At 46.3% G+C, this 14,351-nt stretch overlaps 2 protein-coding genes and 1 non-coding gene across 6 annotated transcripts in view; 1 reads left to right on the top strand and 2 right to left on the bottom strand.

Annotated features, from left to right (window-relative positions):
* Positions 1-1,327: 1,327 nt before the first annotated feature.
* Positions 1,328-10,764, bottom strand: RPL5 (ribosomal protein L5). 3 transcript variants are annotated; one of them, XM_053949915.1, is made up of 9 exons: positions 10,581-10,764; positions 8,118-8,434; positions 6,756-6,825; positions 6,544-6,659; positions 5,114-5,248; positions 4,352-4,554; positions 3,322-3,499; positions 2,113-2,201; positions 1,328-1,491 (listed from the first exon to the last, which is right to left on the bottom strand). In XM_053949915.1, exons 4-9 carry the CDS (start codon positions 6,580-6,582, stop codon positions 1,392-1,394), a joined length of 744 nt encoding a protein of 247 aa, XP_053805890.1. In that variant the 5' UTR covers positions 6,583-6,659; positions 6,756-6,825; positions 8,118-8,434; positions 10,581-10,764; the 3' UTR covers positions 1,328-1,391. The 3 variants fall into 3 exon arrangements, with proteins under 3 accessions (XP_053805890.1, XP_053805891.1, XP_053805889.1); XM_053949916.1 differs by lacking the exons at positions 8,118-8,434; positions 10,581-10,764 and adding an exon at positions 7,971-7,989; XM_053949914.1 differs by lacking the exons at positions 8,118-8,434; positions 10,581-10,764 and adding an exon at positions 7,566-7,670.
* Positions 3,651-3,747, bottom strand: LOC128792631 (small nucleolar RNA SNORD21). Its single transcript, XR_008432494.1, has one exon. It is a non-coding gene; the product is annotated as a small nucleolar RNA SNORD21 (small nucleolar RNA).
* Positions 10,765-11,056: 292 nt separating the features above from the next.
* EVI5 (ecotropic viral integration site 5) overlaps positions 11,057-14,351 on the top strand; it is a 72,292-nt gene continuing 68,997 nt past the window's right edge. The window contains exon 1 of one of the 2 annotated variants that reach the window (XM_053949902.1): positions 11,057-11,128. The gene's annotated coding sequence lies outside the window, so the exon portion shown is untranslated. Of the gene's footprint in view, positions 11,129-11,310; positions 11,391-14,351 lie in introns of those variants that run through there. The other variant, XM_053949904.1, reaches the window with a different exon arrangement.

The following is a 14,351-nucleotide window of genomic DNA, read 5'->3' as shown; positions in this document are numbered from 1 at the left end:
ATAAGTATTTGTAACCAGCAATGCATTAAAAATGTAAAGTGGTCATGTTCTTGTGAAAAAAATCTGACAGCGACTGCTATTTGGGCAGAGATTACTTAAAATACCCAACATCATTGGGTATCTTAACTGGAGAATATGTTTAATAGTGCAGTTTGTTGTACACAATCTTCATTTTTATTACTGTTGCATAAAACTGAAGCTTTCATTGGGAAAAAAATACAGTTTTGTTTACAATAAATCACAGGCCTCTTTTTTTCAATAGCAGTATTTACACCAACTACCAGTATCTTAGAGCAAAACATTCCTCCATCTAGCCTACTTTACTGGTGCTTAAACTCTGCAATCAGTTTCTCTAAGTCTAGTGGAAACCCACTGGCACGCAGAAGTGCCTGTGAAACTGAGAGGTAAAGGACCAGGGCAGGACAAGGCTGGTGAGGAACACTTCCAGGTGGCTCAGCCTGCAGGCTGCAGAGGGAAACACAGACTGGGCTCTGGGTAGGAGCCACCCTTTAGGATAAGGAGATGAAAGCTGGTGATTGGTGAGGTGGATGGACACAGAGAAGGGAGACAGGAGAAGATCCTCAGAGGGACCATCTCCAGTTGTTCCTGCACCAGGAATAAACTGCCTTGTGGAACCAGATGTTGTGGGCCCTGCTAAGGGAACTCTAGGGATGAAGGGAACATGGTCTGGTGAGTGTGTGGGGAGTCAAGGGGAAAGGCTCTGGGGCTCCAGTGTGTGACTGCCAGGGAGTCTCATTAATGTTTCCTTAACAAGGCCTCTGTACCTACCCCCTATATAACTTAAAGTGAATTCTCTTATCAAGTAAATAATGTGAAGTAATCAGTTCAAGACAGTACCTGTTTCAGTAGCAGCCAAAGCTTGGAGGTGACAAGTGCCTGAAAGCCTAAGGTTACCTTTGGGCAGAGGCTTTAGAACCTACTGTGACTACTCTTGGTTTTTTCCAAAGCTACATCCAGACTTCCCCCAGACATGAAGTATGCTGAAAGAATTGTGAAACACAGGTACAGCCTTTTAAAAAAATTTACATCTTTCTCTAGTTAGAAGCAGCAAACTCTTATACTTAATCCTTGGTACTAACCATGCTAAAAATTAATCAAATTGACTTCCTCCTTACACAAGTAATTCTGATGCAGCAGCCTTTGTCTTTGAAGTCTGTCACCTCTCTTCTCTGTGAAAACTCAATTCACACAGTACTTGGAGAGGGGAGAATAAACCCTTTCAGGTACAGAATACCTAATAAAAAATAAAAACAATAAAAATATTCTCTATTTTTATAAACTATATAAATAAGCTGGTCTTACACAGTTACTTCCTCAATAAATTTATTGCCACTTTTTCCAAAGCTTCACAGAAAACTGTGGAAGTTGTCTTAGCTCTCCGTTCTGCGCTCCTGGGCCCTGAGGAAGCTGGCCTTCTTCTGAGCAACACGGTCTTTCTTCTGGGCAAGAGACATCTTGGGACAGTTCCACCTGTAATGGAAGCACAGTGTACACTATATCAAAGCAAAAAAGTAGCAGTGCCTCACAACTGTGATTAAGAGCACAGTGGAGAAAATATTCCCACTTCTGTAACATGCTTATTTTCTCATGATCTAAGGCTATAGTTAAAACACCACAAAAGGCATGGCTGGACAGTTCTAATTTCTCTAGAGGTAAACTCTGTATTCTCTGCAACTGAAGCATAGGCATTACCAAACCCAATGCAACTGCTGTGTCTTGATTTCTTTTCTCACACACCCTTAAAAATCAAAATAGTTTGGTACTGACAAAATAGTCAATAAGCTCTCAGCTGAAGAGAAGCAACTTTCCCACTGGAAACACTGGAACCTGAAGGTACACACTGTTCCAGCTATTCAAGCCACAAACATTCTTCACTTTGATTTTTAAATAGTTAAGAGCTCTTGAATTTTATATTCCTGCTGCTAAATTTAACTCTGAAGTTACACAGAACTGCTTGTATCTTAATTAACACATAACTAATGACACAACTGCAAAACTGCAAGTGTGTAATGAAACATTACTTGTTTCATGGTAGCTAAGGTATCTCCAACAGAGAAGTCACACAGATGTTAAAAAGAATGAGAGTTTTACCTCTTTTTCTTGACATCTCTCTTAGGTTTCTTTTCATGGACAGGATTATCCCGTATAGCAGCATGGGCTTTTTTATACATTTCTTCCATCTTGGGGAAAAAAAAAAAAAAAAAGAAAAAAAATTAAATTTACCATAGTGGTCCAGTTGTAGGATTATCAGAAATCCAAGATCCCTGTGCCTGCATTGTCCCCAGGCATGCAATAATGCTGCTCTATCCCAAAGGCAACTCCGGCTCCTTAATGGCACAAATTTTAAGAATATCTTTGCTGGTGGTTAATTAAGACCACTAGATCTCAGCTGTGAAAAACTTTTTAGATGTACAAAGAGCAAGTGTTTATATAGTGACCTAAATCCTAGACTCACTTCATTTGAATACAAGCTGTAACTACTATTTGTTTAGAAAGCAGATGAAGTTGGCACTTACATTATTTTCTTTTTATAATGTGTTAGAAAAAACTAGCAACTAGTTAAATTTATAAAAACCCCAAAATGAAGGGATAGAGAATGAAGTTTGCTGTAGCCTAAAAAGGGGATATAAGGGAGTTGTGTTTCAAAGCTCCAAGATCACTTACTAGGAGAACCAAGCAAGAATATTACAGGCAGCAGACAAGCCATCTGGAAGGGGTTTGATACTTGGAAAGAGCAGAAGAACCACCTCTGTATTCTTACCCATCCTCTAGTATTTTATTAACTCTAAAACGTGAAGCAGTACTAAAATAAAAGTGTATTACAGTCTAGACTTTCATGAAATACTATCTTGGGCTCTCTCTATTCACCTGGAATAGCAGAACTCCCTTCTAGGGTCACACAAACAGTACCACAGATTTGACCCACAACCACATGCTCACCACAGTTACAAGCACTACAGCTGCAGAAATGACAGGCTATGGGGCAGGATAAGGAAAGAGCAGAGAGTCTGTACAGAAACTTGAAATTTAGTTTCTCTGTTAGGGATGGGAGAAAGTGGTCCAGTAAGCCTGGATTTACAGGCAAAATATTAAGTTTCACAGCAGGCAAAAAGGGTCCCCTTTCAGAAGTTCTACACTAATATTATAAAGCCCTTAATGAAGGAAAAAAATATTTTCTTTACATGGGTAACATACAACATGAGTCACATAATTTTACAGATCAGACTTATTTGCATTATTAGAGAAGTCTCTATCAGCATCTCTGTTTAAATTCCTGAGCTCCAGCTGGATAAATCTTACCCCATCAGGTGTTACGTTGTTCTTTATGTACTGGGAGAACTGTTTCTTGTAGGCATCTTCGTCCTCCTCCATCAGGTACCGCATGTAATCGGCCACGTTCTGGCCCATGATGTGCTTGCGGTGAACCTCAGCATTGAACTCTTTGCTCTCCGAGTCGTAGCCAGGGAAACGTTTGGTGCTGTCAAACAGCAGGTATAGTCACATCAAGGCTCTAATTCAGAGGCTAAGATGCACACTGAAATGACTCATACATCAGATTCTCCTACAGATAACTGAGGGATAGGACCCTCTAATAAAAAATAGGAATTAGAAGTTTTAAGTTCATCTCAGCTGCCATCAGTCCCGTCTTGAAACACTGCAGTACATCATATACACGCCATGGACCAACTACAGCGTGTTCAGTCACTGCAAGTATCATCATGTAGCAGCCAACTCAAAAAAACTGGGCAATTAGCCAAGGATAGGACAGCATGGGAGAGGGTGGGAAAACACACAAAAGATCTCAATAGTTTCTTTCCTCCACTGCTGCTAGGAGAAAGCAGCACTCAGCTGTAATTCCAGTGTTAGGTAATAGTCCAAATATCCATGTGGAAATTCTAAATGAAGGTGGACTGCTCATACTGCTGTAATGACAACTGTATCAAGTACCAGTGGGTTTGTACCTGGTATGTAATTTTTTCACAGTGAAATTAACACCTACACACACCTTGGTGACACCAAGCAAATACCCTTTGAAGATCTGATAAGGGCATTCACTTGATTTTGGGTAAAAGCAACAAGATAGTTCTTTAGTTTCTACAAGTTTCATAACATCTCTTGACAGTTTTAAGATTCCCAGCAGCACTATCAGAATTGCCTTTGTAGATTAAAAACCAACCAACAAAAAACCTCCAAACCCAGAATCTAATTACATAACCATTACCATGTCAGTACAAAATTATTTCAGCATAAATTGATTAGTGTAAGTAGACTGTCACATACAGAAGCATCTCAGGCTAACCCTAAAGGACTTCTTTGTAACACACATTACCTATGAGGGATAGACAGCCCCCCGTCCACTGCACCCTTCAGAGCACCAAAGACTTTGTTTCCAGTGGTAGTTCTGGCAAGACCCGCATCCAGGTAGCATGTAAAAGCACCAGGCTTGCCATCCACACTTTCCACATTGTACTCATCACCAGTGACTTCAACTTGGCCTTCATAGATCTTATCAAGGCCAAATTTATTCAGAAGCTGTGGGGAAAGAAAACACACTTTTGAAATTCCCTCCATTTACTGATAATAATTTAGAATTACCACTACTTTAAAATGTGAATTTGCAGTAGAATCATGTTCTTAACAAATTTCTTTACAAAAAGTATGTACCCAATACTAATAACAAAGCTTTTTAACAACTACCACTGTGTGTCTGTTAAGTTCCAACCTTCTGTTCCTACAGGTACACCACTGAACTTAAGACTTAATTCATGAACCCCTGTGGAAATGGATGGCTGCTGTTTACATATTTTCAAACTCTACAAGGTGCATTTCTTACATTTTTATCCTCCCTCCTTCCACCAAACTTAAGGGCTGAGACATAAAAGTGGGCTGCTGAAGCTGAGCCTGCATGCTGCCATACCTCCCACTGCGACTCGACAAGTCACAAGACACAGCAAATCTATGATGGCAAAGAGCAAAGTTACCATTCTGAGAACCCCAAAGACTCAGTGGGCTGACAGAGCCCGGAAGGAAGCGGTCTCTCCGTTCCCTGAGGGAGCCAGGGCAGCAGCCCCAGGGCCGTGCCCGTACGTACCCTGCGTGCCAGGAGCAGGCCGGTGCAGTAGGCAGCAGCGTAGTTGGTCAGGCCCACCTTGACGCCGTACTTGGGCAGCTCGTGGGCGTAGGCAGCGCACACGATCATGTCCCCCTCGATTCTGGCATAGGCAATCTGGCAACAGACAGGCGTTAGGGCTCCACTGTTCTTCCTCTGCCACCTACTCAAGCCAGCACGAATGCTGGATGTGAGTGTGCAAAACCTGCCAACCTCTGCACGCAAGCTCAAGGAGTGGTGCTGCTTTGGTTTGTTGGGGGGTTGTTTGTTTGTTCTGCCACCTCCCCCCCACCACCATGGTTTGTTTGTTTTTGCAAAAGGAGTAATCAACTCCTCAAGTAAAGACACAAAGAATTCAAACATGCATTAGGCCAGCTAAAATGTTTGTCAGCAACAACTTGTAACTAAGAGGCCAGAAACTGCCTACAAGAGCAACCTTTCAAAGAATCATTATGAATGGGGATGAATTCTATCCCACTTTCTGATACATCTCAAAAAAAATACAAGAACCACGTGACACTTTGTGGTAACACTGTTAATAACCTTATGGAATGATTTTATTGATCATGGTCTAAGACCATCATGATCCCAGGGTCCCCTTTAGGACAGCAGGACTATCAGATACGTTTCTGCTGTTCCTTTCACGGATAGAAACCTTCTCCTTTTGACTCTCACACTTCCTCTCTTCATCCAAATGTTGTCCCATTTTTGCAGGATTCTGACATACTAGAAAGGGACTGGCAGTCAGATGTAAGCCCCTGCAACCATTTATTTTCATTTTGAGTTTCAAAGATAAAATAACCTCATTAACAACAGAACTGTTCTCATCAGATAACTACTCTATGAAAAACCAAGTTAAACTTAGCTGCTTCAGTGCCTACTACTCTTGTTTACAAGTCTCCTTCAATCTCACAGGAAAGCCACCATAAGGCCTCAGAGCTTCGTGAGAGCCACATATCATGGAAACAGAACTCTCAAAAGAGAAGGCACCTTCAGATACAGCACCAGTCAATGCAGGTTGACAGGTCATGCTGCCAACTTGGTTTTCTTCAGCCAAGCAAAAAAGGCCTCTTTTTGAAGCCCTTTAAATATAGTAAAAAAAAAAAACCCAGAGACATCTTCCTTCTCCCAAAAATGTTCTACTTAGCCCAGCATCATTACAGCAGTACAATCTTTCACTACAAATAACCTCACAGCAGAAGTGCTAACACTTGTGACACTACTTTTCTACAACGCACACGGTTTATTACTGAAGTTAACACTGAAGACTGTCCTCCTCTAAGGAGCTCTTTTACAATACAAACACTGTGCAGATCTGGCCTAAGAAACCCCAGGTGCTCCAAGCCTCCCTCTCTGAGCTGACCTCGCCCTGGCAAGGCTGGCAGGTAAGCAGCAAACACCGCAGGCCTTACCTGGCAGATGATGTCTCTGTTGGTAACGCGCACAATCATCCTGTATTTAGGAGTGTTGTACTTGTTTTTATCTTGAATAACCAAACGTTTGCGAGCATAGTAGTCAGTTTTTCCCTCTGAAAAACAACAGTTGCAGTGTGCAAAATGCGTGCACAAAGTAGGAATATTCACCAAGGACATTTAATTGTGTGCTACAAGCAATTTAATAATACCTCTCCTTCTCCTGAATTTCACTTGGTATCTCTTGAAGTACGCCTTATTCTTGACAACCTTCACAAACCCCTTGGATAAGAAACATAAACTACGTGTTATTAACATAAAACCCTGTAAGCCAGCACCATTCTGACTAAACGTGCCATGAATAAAACCATAGTGCAATCAGGAATTATACAGATTTTCTTGTACGTTTAGATAAAAAGAGCACCGTAAAAATGAAATGGAAAAAAAAAAAAACCACCCCGCACATCAAACCCTATAAATTTCACCCCTCCACAGGAACTAATGTTTCAAGAGAAAACCGAAGTGCATCTTTTATGGAAGTATCTTTTGACCGAAGGCCTGTCCGCACGGACCGGAGCAATGACCGTGCTCATTTCCTGTCACACCCGCACAGCCGTGACTTCTCTGGCACGTTCTGCCGCGGAGCCGCTTCCCCACGGCCCCCCGCCCTCAGCCGGTCCGACACCCGCACCCCGGGGCCCGGCGCGGCTGCTGCAGGGCACCGGGGGCTGTACCAGCCCCGGCCCCGCGGCTCGGCCCCGACCCAGCAGCCGCCGGCGGGACCCCGCAGGACGCGGCCCATGGGGGGCAGCGCAGCCGGTAACGGGGCCGGGCCGGGCCCCGCCGGAGCCCCTCGAGCCGCCCGCGGTGCAGCCCCGGCAGAATGGCAGCCATTGCCACGCCGGCGCCGGGCGGCCGCCCCGAGCCCGCCACAATCGGGCTCCATCCGCGCGGGCAGCGCGGCGCGGCGGGCGCGGAACGACGGACGCGATGCCGCCGAGCCCCCCTGTACCGGTACCGACCATCGTGCCAGGCACTGTCCGGTCCCTAAGGCCGGGGCCCGCTCCGCACAACGACTGCGCTCCGCAGCAAACGGGAAAAGGCCGCCCGCGCCGCGCAGCCGCAGCTCCTGCCCTGCCCGGCGGGGCGGGGCCGCCCGTGCGCCGCGCTGCCCCCTGCCGGCCCGGCGGACCCACCGCGGGCGGGCCGGGCAGCGCCGCCGGGCACGGCCGGCTCCCGCCGGGACCGCTCCCTGCGCTGCCCGCCGAGCCCCCGGAGCCCCCGGAGCACGGGCCCGGAGCCCCGCCGAGCCCCCGGAGCACGGGCCCGGAGCCCCGCCGAGTCCCCGGAGCACGGGCCCGGAGCCCCGCCGAGCCCCCGGAGCACGGGCCCGGAGCCCCGCGGTGCCGCCGCATCGCCAGCACTACCTCCGCCGGGGCCCGTCACTTCAGGAGAGACACTGAGGTGCTGGAGCGAGTCCGGAGAAGGGAAACGGAGCTGGGGACGAGTCTGGAGAGTGAAGGGTCCTGTGAGGAGCGGCTGGGGTTTAGCCTGGAGAGAAGGGGAGACCTTACCACTCTCTACGACTGCCTGAGAGGAGGTTATAGTAACGTGGAGGTCGGCCTCTTCTCCCGGGCAGGCAGCAATAGGTCAAGAGGACGTAGTCTAAAGCTGCAGGAGGGGAGGTTCAGGATAGACATTGGGAAGGTTTTCTTCACAGAAAGAGTGATTGGACGTTGGAATGGGCTGCCCAGGGAGGTGGTGGAGTCTCTGTCCCTGGAGGGGTTTAAGACTGGACGTGGCGCTCAGTGCCCTGGTTTAGTTGACAAGGTGGCGTTCAGTCAAAGCTCTGACTTGATGATCTCAGAGGTCTTCTCCAACTTAATTGGTTCTGTAATATCAGAGAAACACAATGCTGAGGAAAAAATAATATTGCTATCATCTAATGTCTACACATAATGCATTATTGCTTCCAAGTCTCCTTATGTTAAATGACTGGGTAGTTATTACCCAGAAGTATATCACAGAGAAGGGCTTCTTAAACAGAAAAAAAAAAAATCCATGGATCTGGTCTTTTAAAAAGTCACCAATTATGTATATGTGATAGGATTTTAATTTCTGTTATTTTCTAGGGAAAATTCTCACAACCGATCAAGCAGCAAGTAATTAATAGCATCAAACCAACCAAAGTCTTAATTGAATACTGTTCTTATAAGAAATGATAGCTGCTTGGGATTATTGAAATTTGATGCATTAAAGCAAGAATATAGACTTGCACATATATGTACACTGGATCAAATAGGTCAAGTGGCATCAGGTTTCTTGACATTGTCAGACAATAGTGAATCTTCATTCCTGATGCATTTGTCTGGTTATGCTCATTCATTTCACTCAAAAAATATAAACAATCCACGTTGGTAGTTATACATAAGCCAATATTTAAAAAGTATTAGTTTGATATAAATAACCAAGAGAATGAAAGAAAAAAATAAATGTTTATTACATTAGGCAAATACCAGCGTGGTTCCTACTTGGAAGGGACCTGCCAGCTTCTGAAGTAATTTAACTGTTTGAAAGGATGTTGTAGCAAGATGGAGATTGGCCTCTCCTCCCTGGCAACTAATGACAAGAGAATGTAGCCCCAAGCTGTGCCAGGGGAGGTTCAGGCTGAATATCAGAAGGAATTTTTTCACTGAAAAGGTGGTTAGGCTTTGGAAGTGGCTGCCCAGGGAGGTGGCATAGTCACAATCCCAGGAGGAGTTAAAGAAATGGCTGGATGTGGCACTTAGTGCCTTGGCTTAACTGACAAGGTGGTGATCAAAGGTTGGACTCAATGATCTTGGAGATCTTTTCAACCTAAGTGAAAAGTGATTTTGTGATCTAAGAATTAATTTTAGAAAGTTCAGAATTCTATGTGCTTTTCAATTTGTACAGAAAGTATCTCTAGCAGAGCACTTTTTTTTCCTCCCCTCTGGCATATAAATCCATTCTCTTCAAAAATTCTGCTGCTACTACTGGGCAATTACTTCCATGACAAATGCCTCACAGACAATGGTATCATAAGCAAGACTTGTTAGTCTTTTTGTTAAACAAGGAAAAACAAAATCGATTTCTTGCTCTTCTCCGTAAAAAGACTTTTTACTCCTCAAATAGCTCACCACGGCAAAAATCAGCCTGTTAACCTACCACACCCACGTGCTTTCTTGCTCATTGCCACCCTGCAAAATGGAGACTCCAGCTGGCTTTATTAGCCCCACCCCAGCATCTCTTACAAATTCAGGGTGAATGGCTCCTCTGGGCTTTTTTCCTCTGGCTTTTAGTGACAATGTTTGTTAGAAGGGTGACTGCTATTCATACACACTCTGAACACGTTAAGGTAAAAGCTAGTATTTTCAATGCCTTAATGAAGTACCTTTTACCTTTTATTCATGACACATTGATAGGGGGAAAAGTATAAGCTTCTTTTTTTTTTTTTTTTTTTTTTTTTTTTTTCCTTTAATGCAATTTCTCAATTTCTCTTATATGTGGTATTTTTACTTAAGTGTGTTCTGGAGAGCAAGGTATCAAGCAGGGGTTTTACAGCAATGTCTAGTACTTATAAGTCTCTTGGACTGGCGAAAATGATGCTTGAGCAGCATCTCCTGCAAGCCGGGACTCTCTCCCTGTTTGTCTGCAGGGGACTGAAGGCAGTAAGGCTGTTGTCTGTGACTGGACTGACCCTCGTGGTCACTTGTAGGAATTGGTTTGGATCTTTTTTGCTCTTGCTTGCAGGAGTGACAGCCTTATTTCAATGAAAAAAGAGTTTGGCTGAAGGCCTGGTGGTAACCTATCCCTGCTATTACTGCATGCTTTATTTTTAAAGATTGTATTCTTTGCATACTTGGCTATAAAGTAATGTTGTAGAGTACTGTATGTATTCTGGTAGTGTTGGAATTGCTTTCATAAATATTTTAAAATAAAAAATATTTATTAGAGGTTTTGTTAGAATTCTTCCAAATGAAAATTTCTGTATGGTTTTGTCTAGAGTCTCTACTCACTGTAGAAGGACAATGGCGAATGGGCTCATTATTAGATGGGGAGCTGCTCCGGGCAGACAGTCTCTCAGCTGTTTGTGTAACCTAATCGGCATCTGGCTGAAACGTGCCTGACAAATGAGCGCAGGGACGGGCCCGTGTAGCCCGAGGCGGTGGTGCTCCCGGAGAACGCGTTCCTGTATGCAGCTTCTAGCGTAGAGCCGGCGTTATGGAGGTGCCTGGGCAGACACTCTGATTACACCAAGCCCCCAGCTTGCCGCGGAGCAGGGGCTTCGCCTCGTGCGGCGGCGGCGCGGCGGCTTCGTGCCGCTGCCGTGAGGAGCGAGCGCGGGCGGCGGGGATGCCGCGACCCGGGGCCGGGCGGGGGCTCGGCTCACGGCCGGGGGCCGTGCGGAGGCGGCAGCGGTGACACAGCGGGCGACCCGCGCGAGGGCAGCACACGAGCGACCCGCACGCTGCGGAGACGGCTCGCCGGCCGGCCTTCCAGCGTAGGGCGCCGAGAGCCCCGAGACCCGCAGGGAGAGCCGCGGCACCCTCCGGGAGCAGCGCCGGTGGGTTCCCGCCGGCGGACCCGCAGGCTCCGGCCGGCCGCGGGCGGCGCGGCGGGGCAGAGCCGCCGCCCGCCCCTCCCGGGGGGCCCGCGGGGCCGGGGCTGCCCCTCGCGGCGGCTGCGCGCCCAATGCGCCTGCGCGCGGCGCGGGCAGGGACGTGGCCGGGAGCCGGGGCCGGCGGAGCGGCGCGCGGGGCTCGGCGGGGCGCGGACGCCGATGCCCGCACGCGCCGCCGCTTCCCGCCGCGGGCAGCGCTCCCAAGGTGAGGCGCGCCGGGCGCGCGGCCCCGCCGCGGGGGGCGGGGGACGACCGGGCCCGGGCGGGGCACGGCGATCGCGGCCGCGCCGTCCCGTCCCCTCGGGCGGCGGCGGCGGGGCCGGGCCGAGCGGTGCCGGGGCAGCACCGGCCGCCCCCGTCCGGGCCCTCCTGGCGCGGTGGGCGGCGGAGCGGGCGGCGCCGCCGGGGAGGGAGCGTCCGCGCCGGGCGGGGTGTGGGGAGGCCGCGTTGCGCGGCCCTGCCCGGCTCGGGGGCCGCGGGGCCGGCGTGTCCCGGTCCCTCCGCACCTCGGCCCGGCGGGACACGAGTGGGCAGCGGGCGCGGTGGAAGTGCCCTGAGGCACCGGCCGCGGGAGGGGCCGCGGCCCGGGGAGCCTCCGGCGGGTCTGTGCAGAGGGCTGGTTCTTCCTTGGCTTATCGGCGTAATGCCGGGCCAGGAACCCGCGGGTCTGTCGTTCTTGAGCGAGATAATTTTCAAATACGAAAACTCCTGCTGCATCAGCCTGAATGTGATTATATAATGAGGGTAAAAAGCCGATAATAATGTTCTGGCTATTATATATTCCAGGTTTAGTTATTCAGTTATGGCCGTGCTTCTGTGCTTCCATATAACACCTGCTAATCGTCAGCATTGATAAAGCAATTTTGTGGCAAAGGAGAAGTTGGCTTACACGATTTTCAATTTCCAGTGTGAGCTGCCATTAACACTGCCTGCATCAAAACATTGCACTCTGCATCAGTCTAGGATAGGTCTTTCTTTTTCAAAGATCACATACAAAAGACATAGAAAGGAGACACTAATACAGAGAAGGACAGATAATATTCAGTATGTTTTACTTATCTCCAAAAGTATTTGCAAAAAACTAATTTTTTTTTAAATTTATTTTGCCTCACATGCCTAAAGGAAATGGCAGTTGGATCTTGTTTGCTTTACTGGTAGATAGCATTAAAATGTCTTTATAAATGTGCCTGTTTATTTCTCTTCCCTTTCCCAGTGTGAGCTGTCAGCTTTGATCACAGCTCTGTATTTATGCGTATAAAGATTTAAGGCTTATTTTGAAGTGCATAGATATGAGTTCTTTCTCAAGTAAGGATTAGGAGAGGAAATAGAGACAGCCAGTGAAAGAAGGGCATGATCAGGAGGAAAGCACTCAGTGTTATGAGTCAGCATTGCCTGAATTTTATCAAGTGGGCTGACAGCAGCTGTAGTGATTGTCACTGAGTGTCCATCCAGCCCCACAGTACTTTGAAGAGGAACAGATGTTTGGAGAAGAAAGCTTCAACAGAACAGCCCTACTTCCTTCCCATATCTCTTCCTACACTCGCACAGGTTGAGGCTTAAGCACTTCTTGAGCTACAGCTGGTGGCTTGGATATTTTGTTTTGGAAATGTTGGTTTGTTTGGTTGGGTTTTTTCGAATTGCTCTTTGTATCTTTGTCTTCTGTGGACTTGTTTAATTGCTGTTGAGCAAGTAAGCAGGAGGTGGTTGGAGTAGTTGAAAGGAAGAGATAGGAGAAAAGCCCTTCCAGATTTGTGGCAGAAGAAGGGATGGAGAAAGTGACATGCCTAAACAGTTACTGTCAGTTTATTTTCTGGTAAGACTGATAGTAAACAGAGAAGTTTTAAAAATGGAAAGACAAGTCCTTTGTCATGAACAAACTTAGCTTACATGCTTATTTTGCTATTTCAAGGTTCTAATATCACAATTTAGAAGGGGGAAAACAGCTGAGTTGGGGGTATGCATACTAAAGATTGTTTACCCTTTCTTACTCTTAAGTTTCCTTAACTTGTAGAAAAAAGAAATTCTAATGCTTAAAAAACAGACAGAATGTAACATTTTGCATATAATTTTAAGTGTCAAGTGCATAGTTTATAAGAAAAAATATTTTCTGGTTGACCCAAGAAACAATAATAAAAACTAACCTTGAGTTTATGAATATTGCTTTCTAAACCAACCTATACTTGCCTTGATTATATTCTCTTAATTAATTCTTATTTGTAGACCCAATTAAAACAGTAACAGTTTTAGAAAAGGCAGATAGTAAATATTATAGTAATATGTCATTTGAAGTTGTTAAATGTGTTCCCTGAAGTTCTTGAATATGTCACTGAAGTTTGCAGGTAGCATGCTGAATTCAAGCCTTGTGCCTTCTCTGTTGTAACACTTGACATCACGTGTTGCCAGTGTTTGGGTTCCTTTAAGTTGGGAATAGTGTCTTGCTTTCATTGTAGTGATCTCTGCTCAAGTGTCTGTGCAGTGCAGTGCATCCTTTCCTTCTCCAGTAAGTGGTGGTTGCATGAAATGGGGAGCTGGTGATGGATAGAGCCTGGGCCCTGCTCTGCCTCCGCTCATTTTACACACGGCTGTGATGTGGTTTTGTTGTATGTGTGTGCACAGAAAAACCGTCTGCTCCGAGCAGCAGAAGTGATTTAGTGAATTGTCACTTTTCGTAATTTCTCCTAATGTCATCTAACTTCCGAGAACTCTGGAAACTATTCCGTTTAGCCATCAAGTGGTGTTTTGGGGACAGCCTAGGGAGTGTTGAGCCTGCTCTAGGGTTCAGGCAATGGATCTCCTTTCAGTCACGATGGCAAGGATGATGTTGATAACGTGACTGTCAACTTTGTTTGCTAATTATCTATAGGAGTGATCTTCCCCAGTCCCAGTGAGGCAGTTGTATATTTGGGATTGAAGTAACATGCTAGGGTGGGTCTTTCTTCTAGATAAGAAGTAAGGTGGTGTGATAGTATGACTGTGAACACCTATTTTGTCCTAATTTTTGACTTGGAAAGCAGCCGAAAGCCATTATCAAATATCTTTTTGTTCTTTTGCCTGAACAAACCTTGCCTGTCTCTGATGGGTTATGTTACTTTATCATCTTGTCTGACCAATATTACTTTTGCTTCTATGATTCAATCCTTTGAAATAAAAAGAAAGAAAATTCCAA

Source organism: Vidua chalybeata, chromosome 9 (genome assembly GCF_026979565.1).
Source record: "Vidua chalybeata isolate OUT-0048 chromosome 9, bVidCha1 merged haplotype, whole genome shotgun sequence".
Lineage (NCBI taxonomy): Eukaryota > Metazoa > Chordata > Aves > Passeriformes > Viduidae > Vidua > Vidua chalybeata.
Note: the sequence above shows the minus strand (reverse complement) of the source record. Positions and strands in the feature narration are given on the sequence as shown.

Coding starts and splice junctions, on each gene's coding strand:
- RPL5 (XM_053949914.1), bottom strand. Junction 5,249..6,543: donor ACAGAGACATCATCTGCCAG/GTAAGGCCTGCG, acceptor GTCTGTTGCCAG/ATTGCCTATGCCAGAATCGA. Junction 1,492..2,112: donor AGAGATGTCAAGAAAAAGAG/GTAAAACTCTCA, acceptor CTTCCATTACAG/GTGGAACTGTCCCAAGATGT.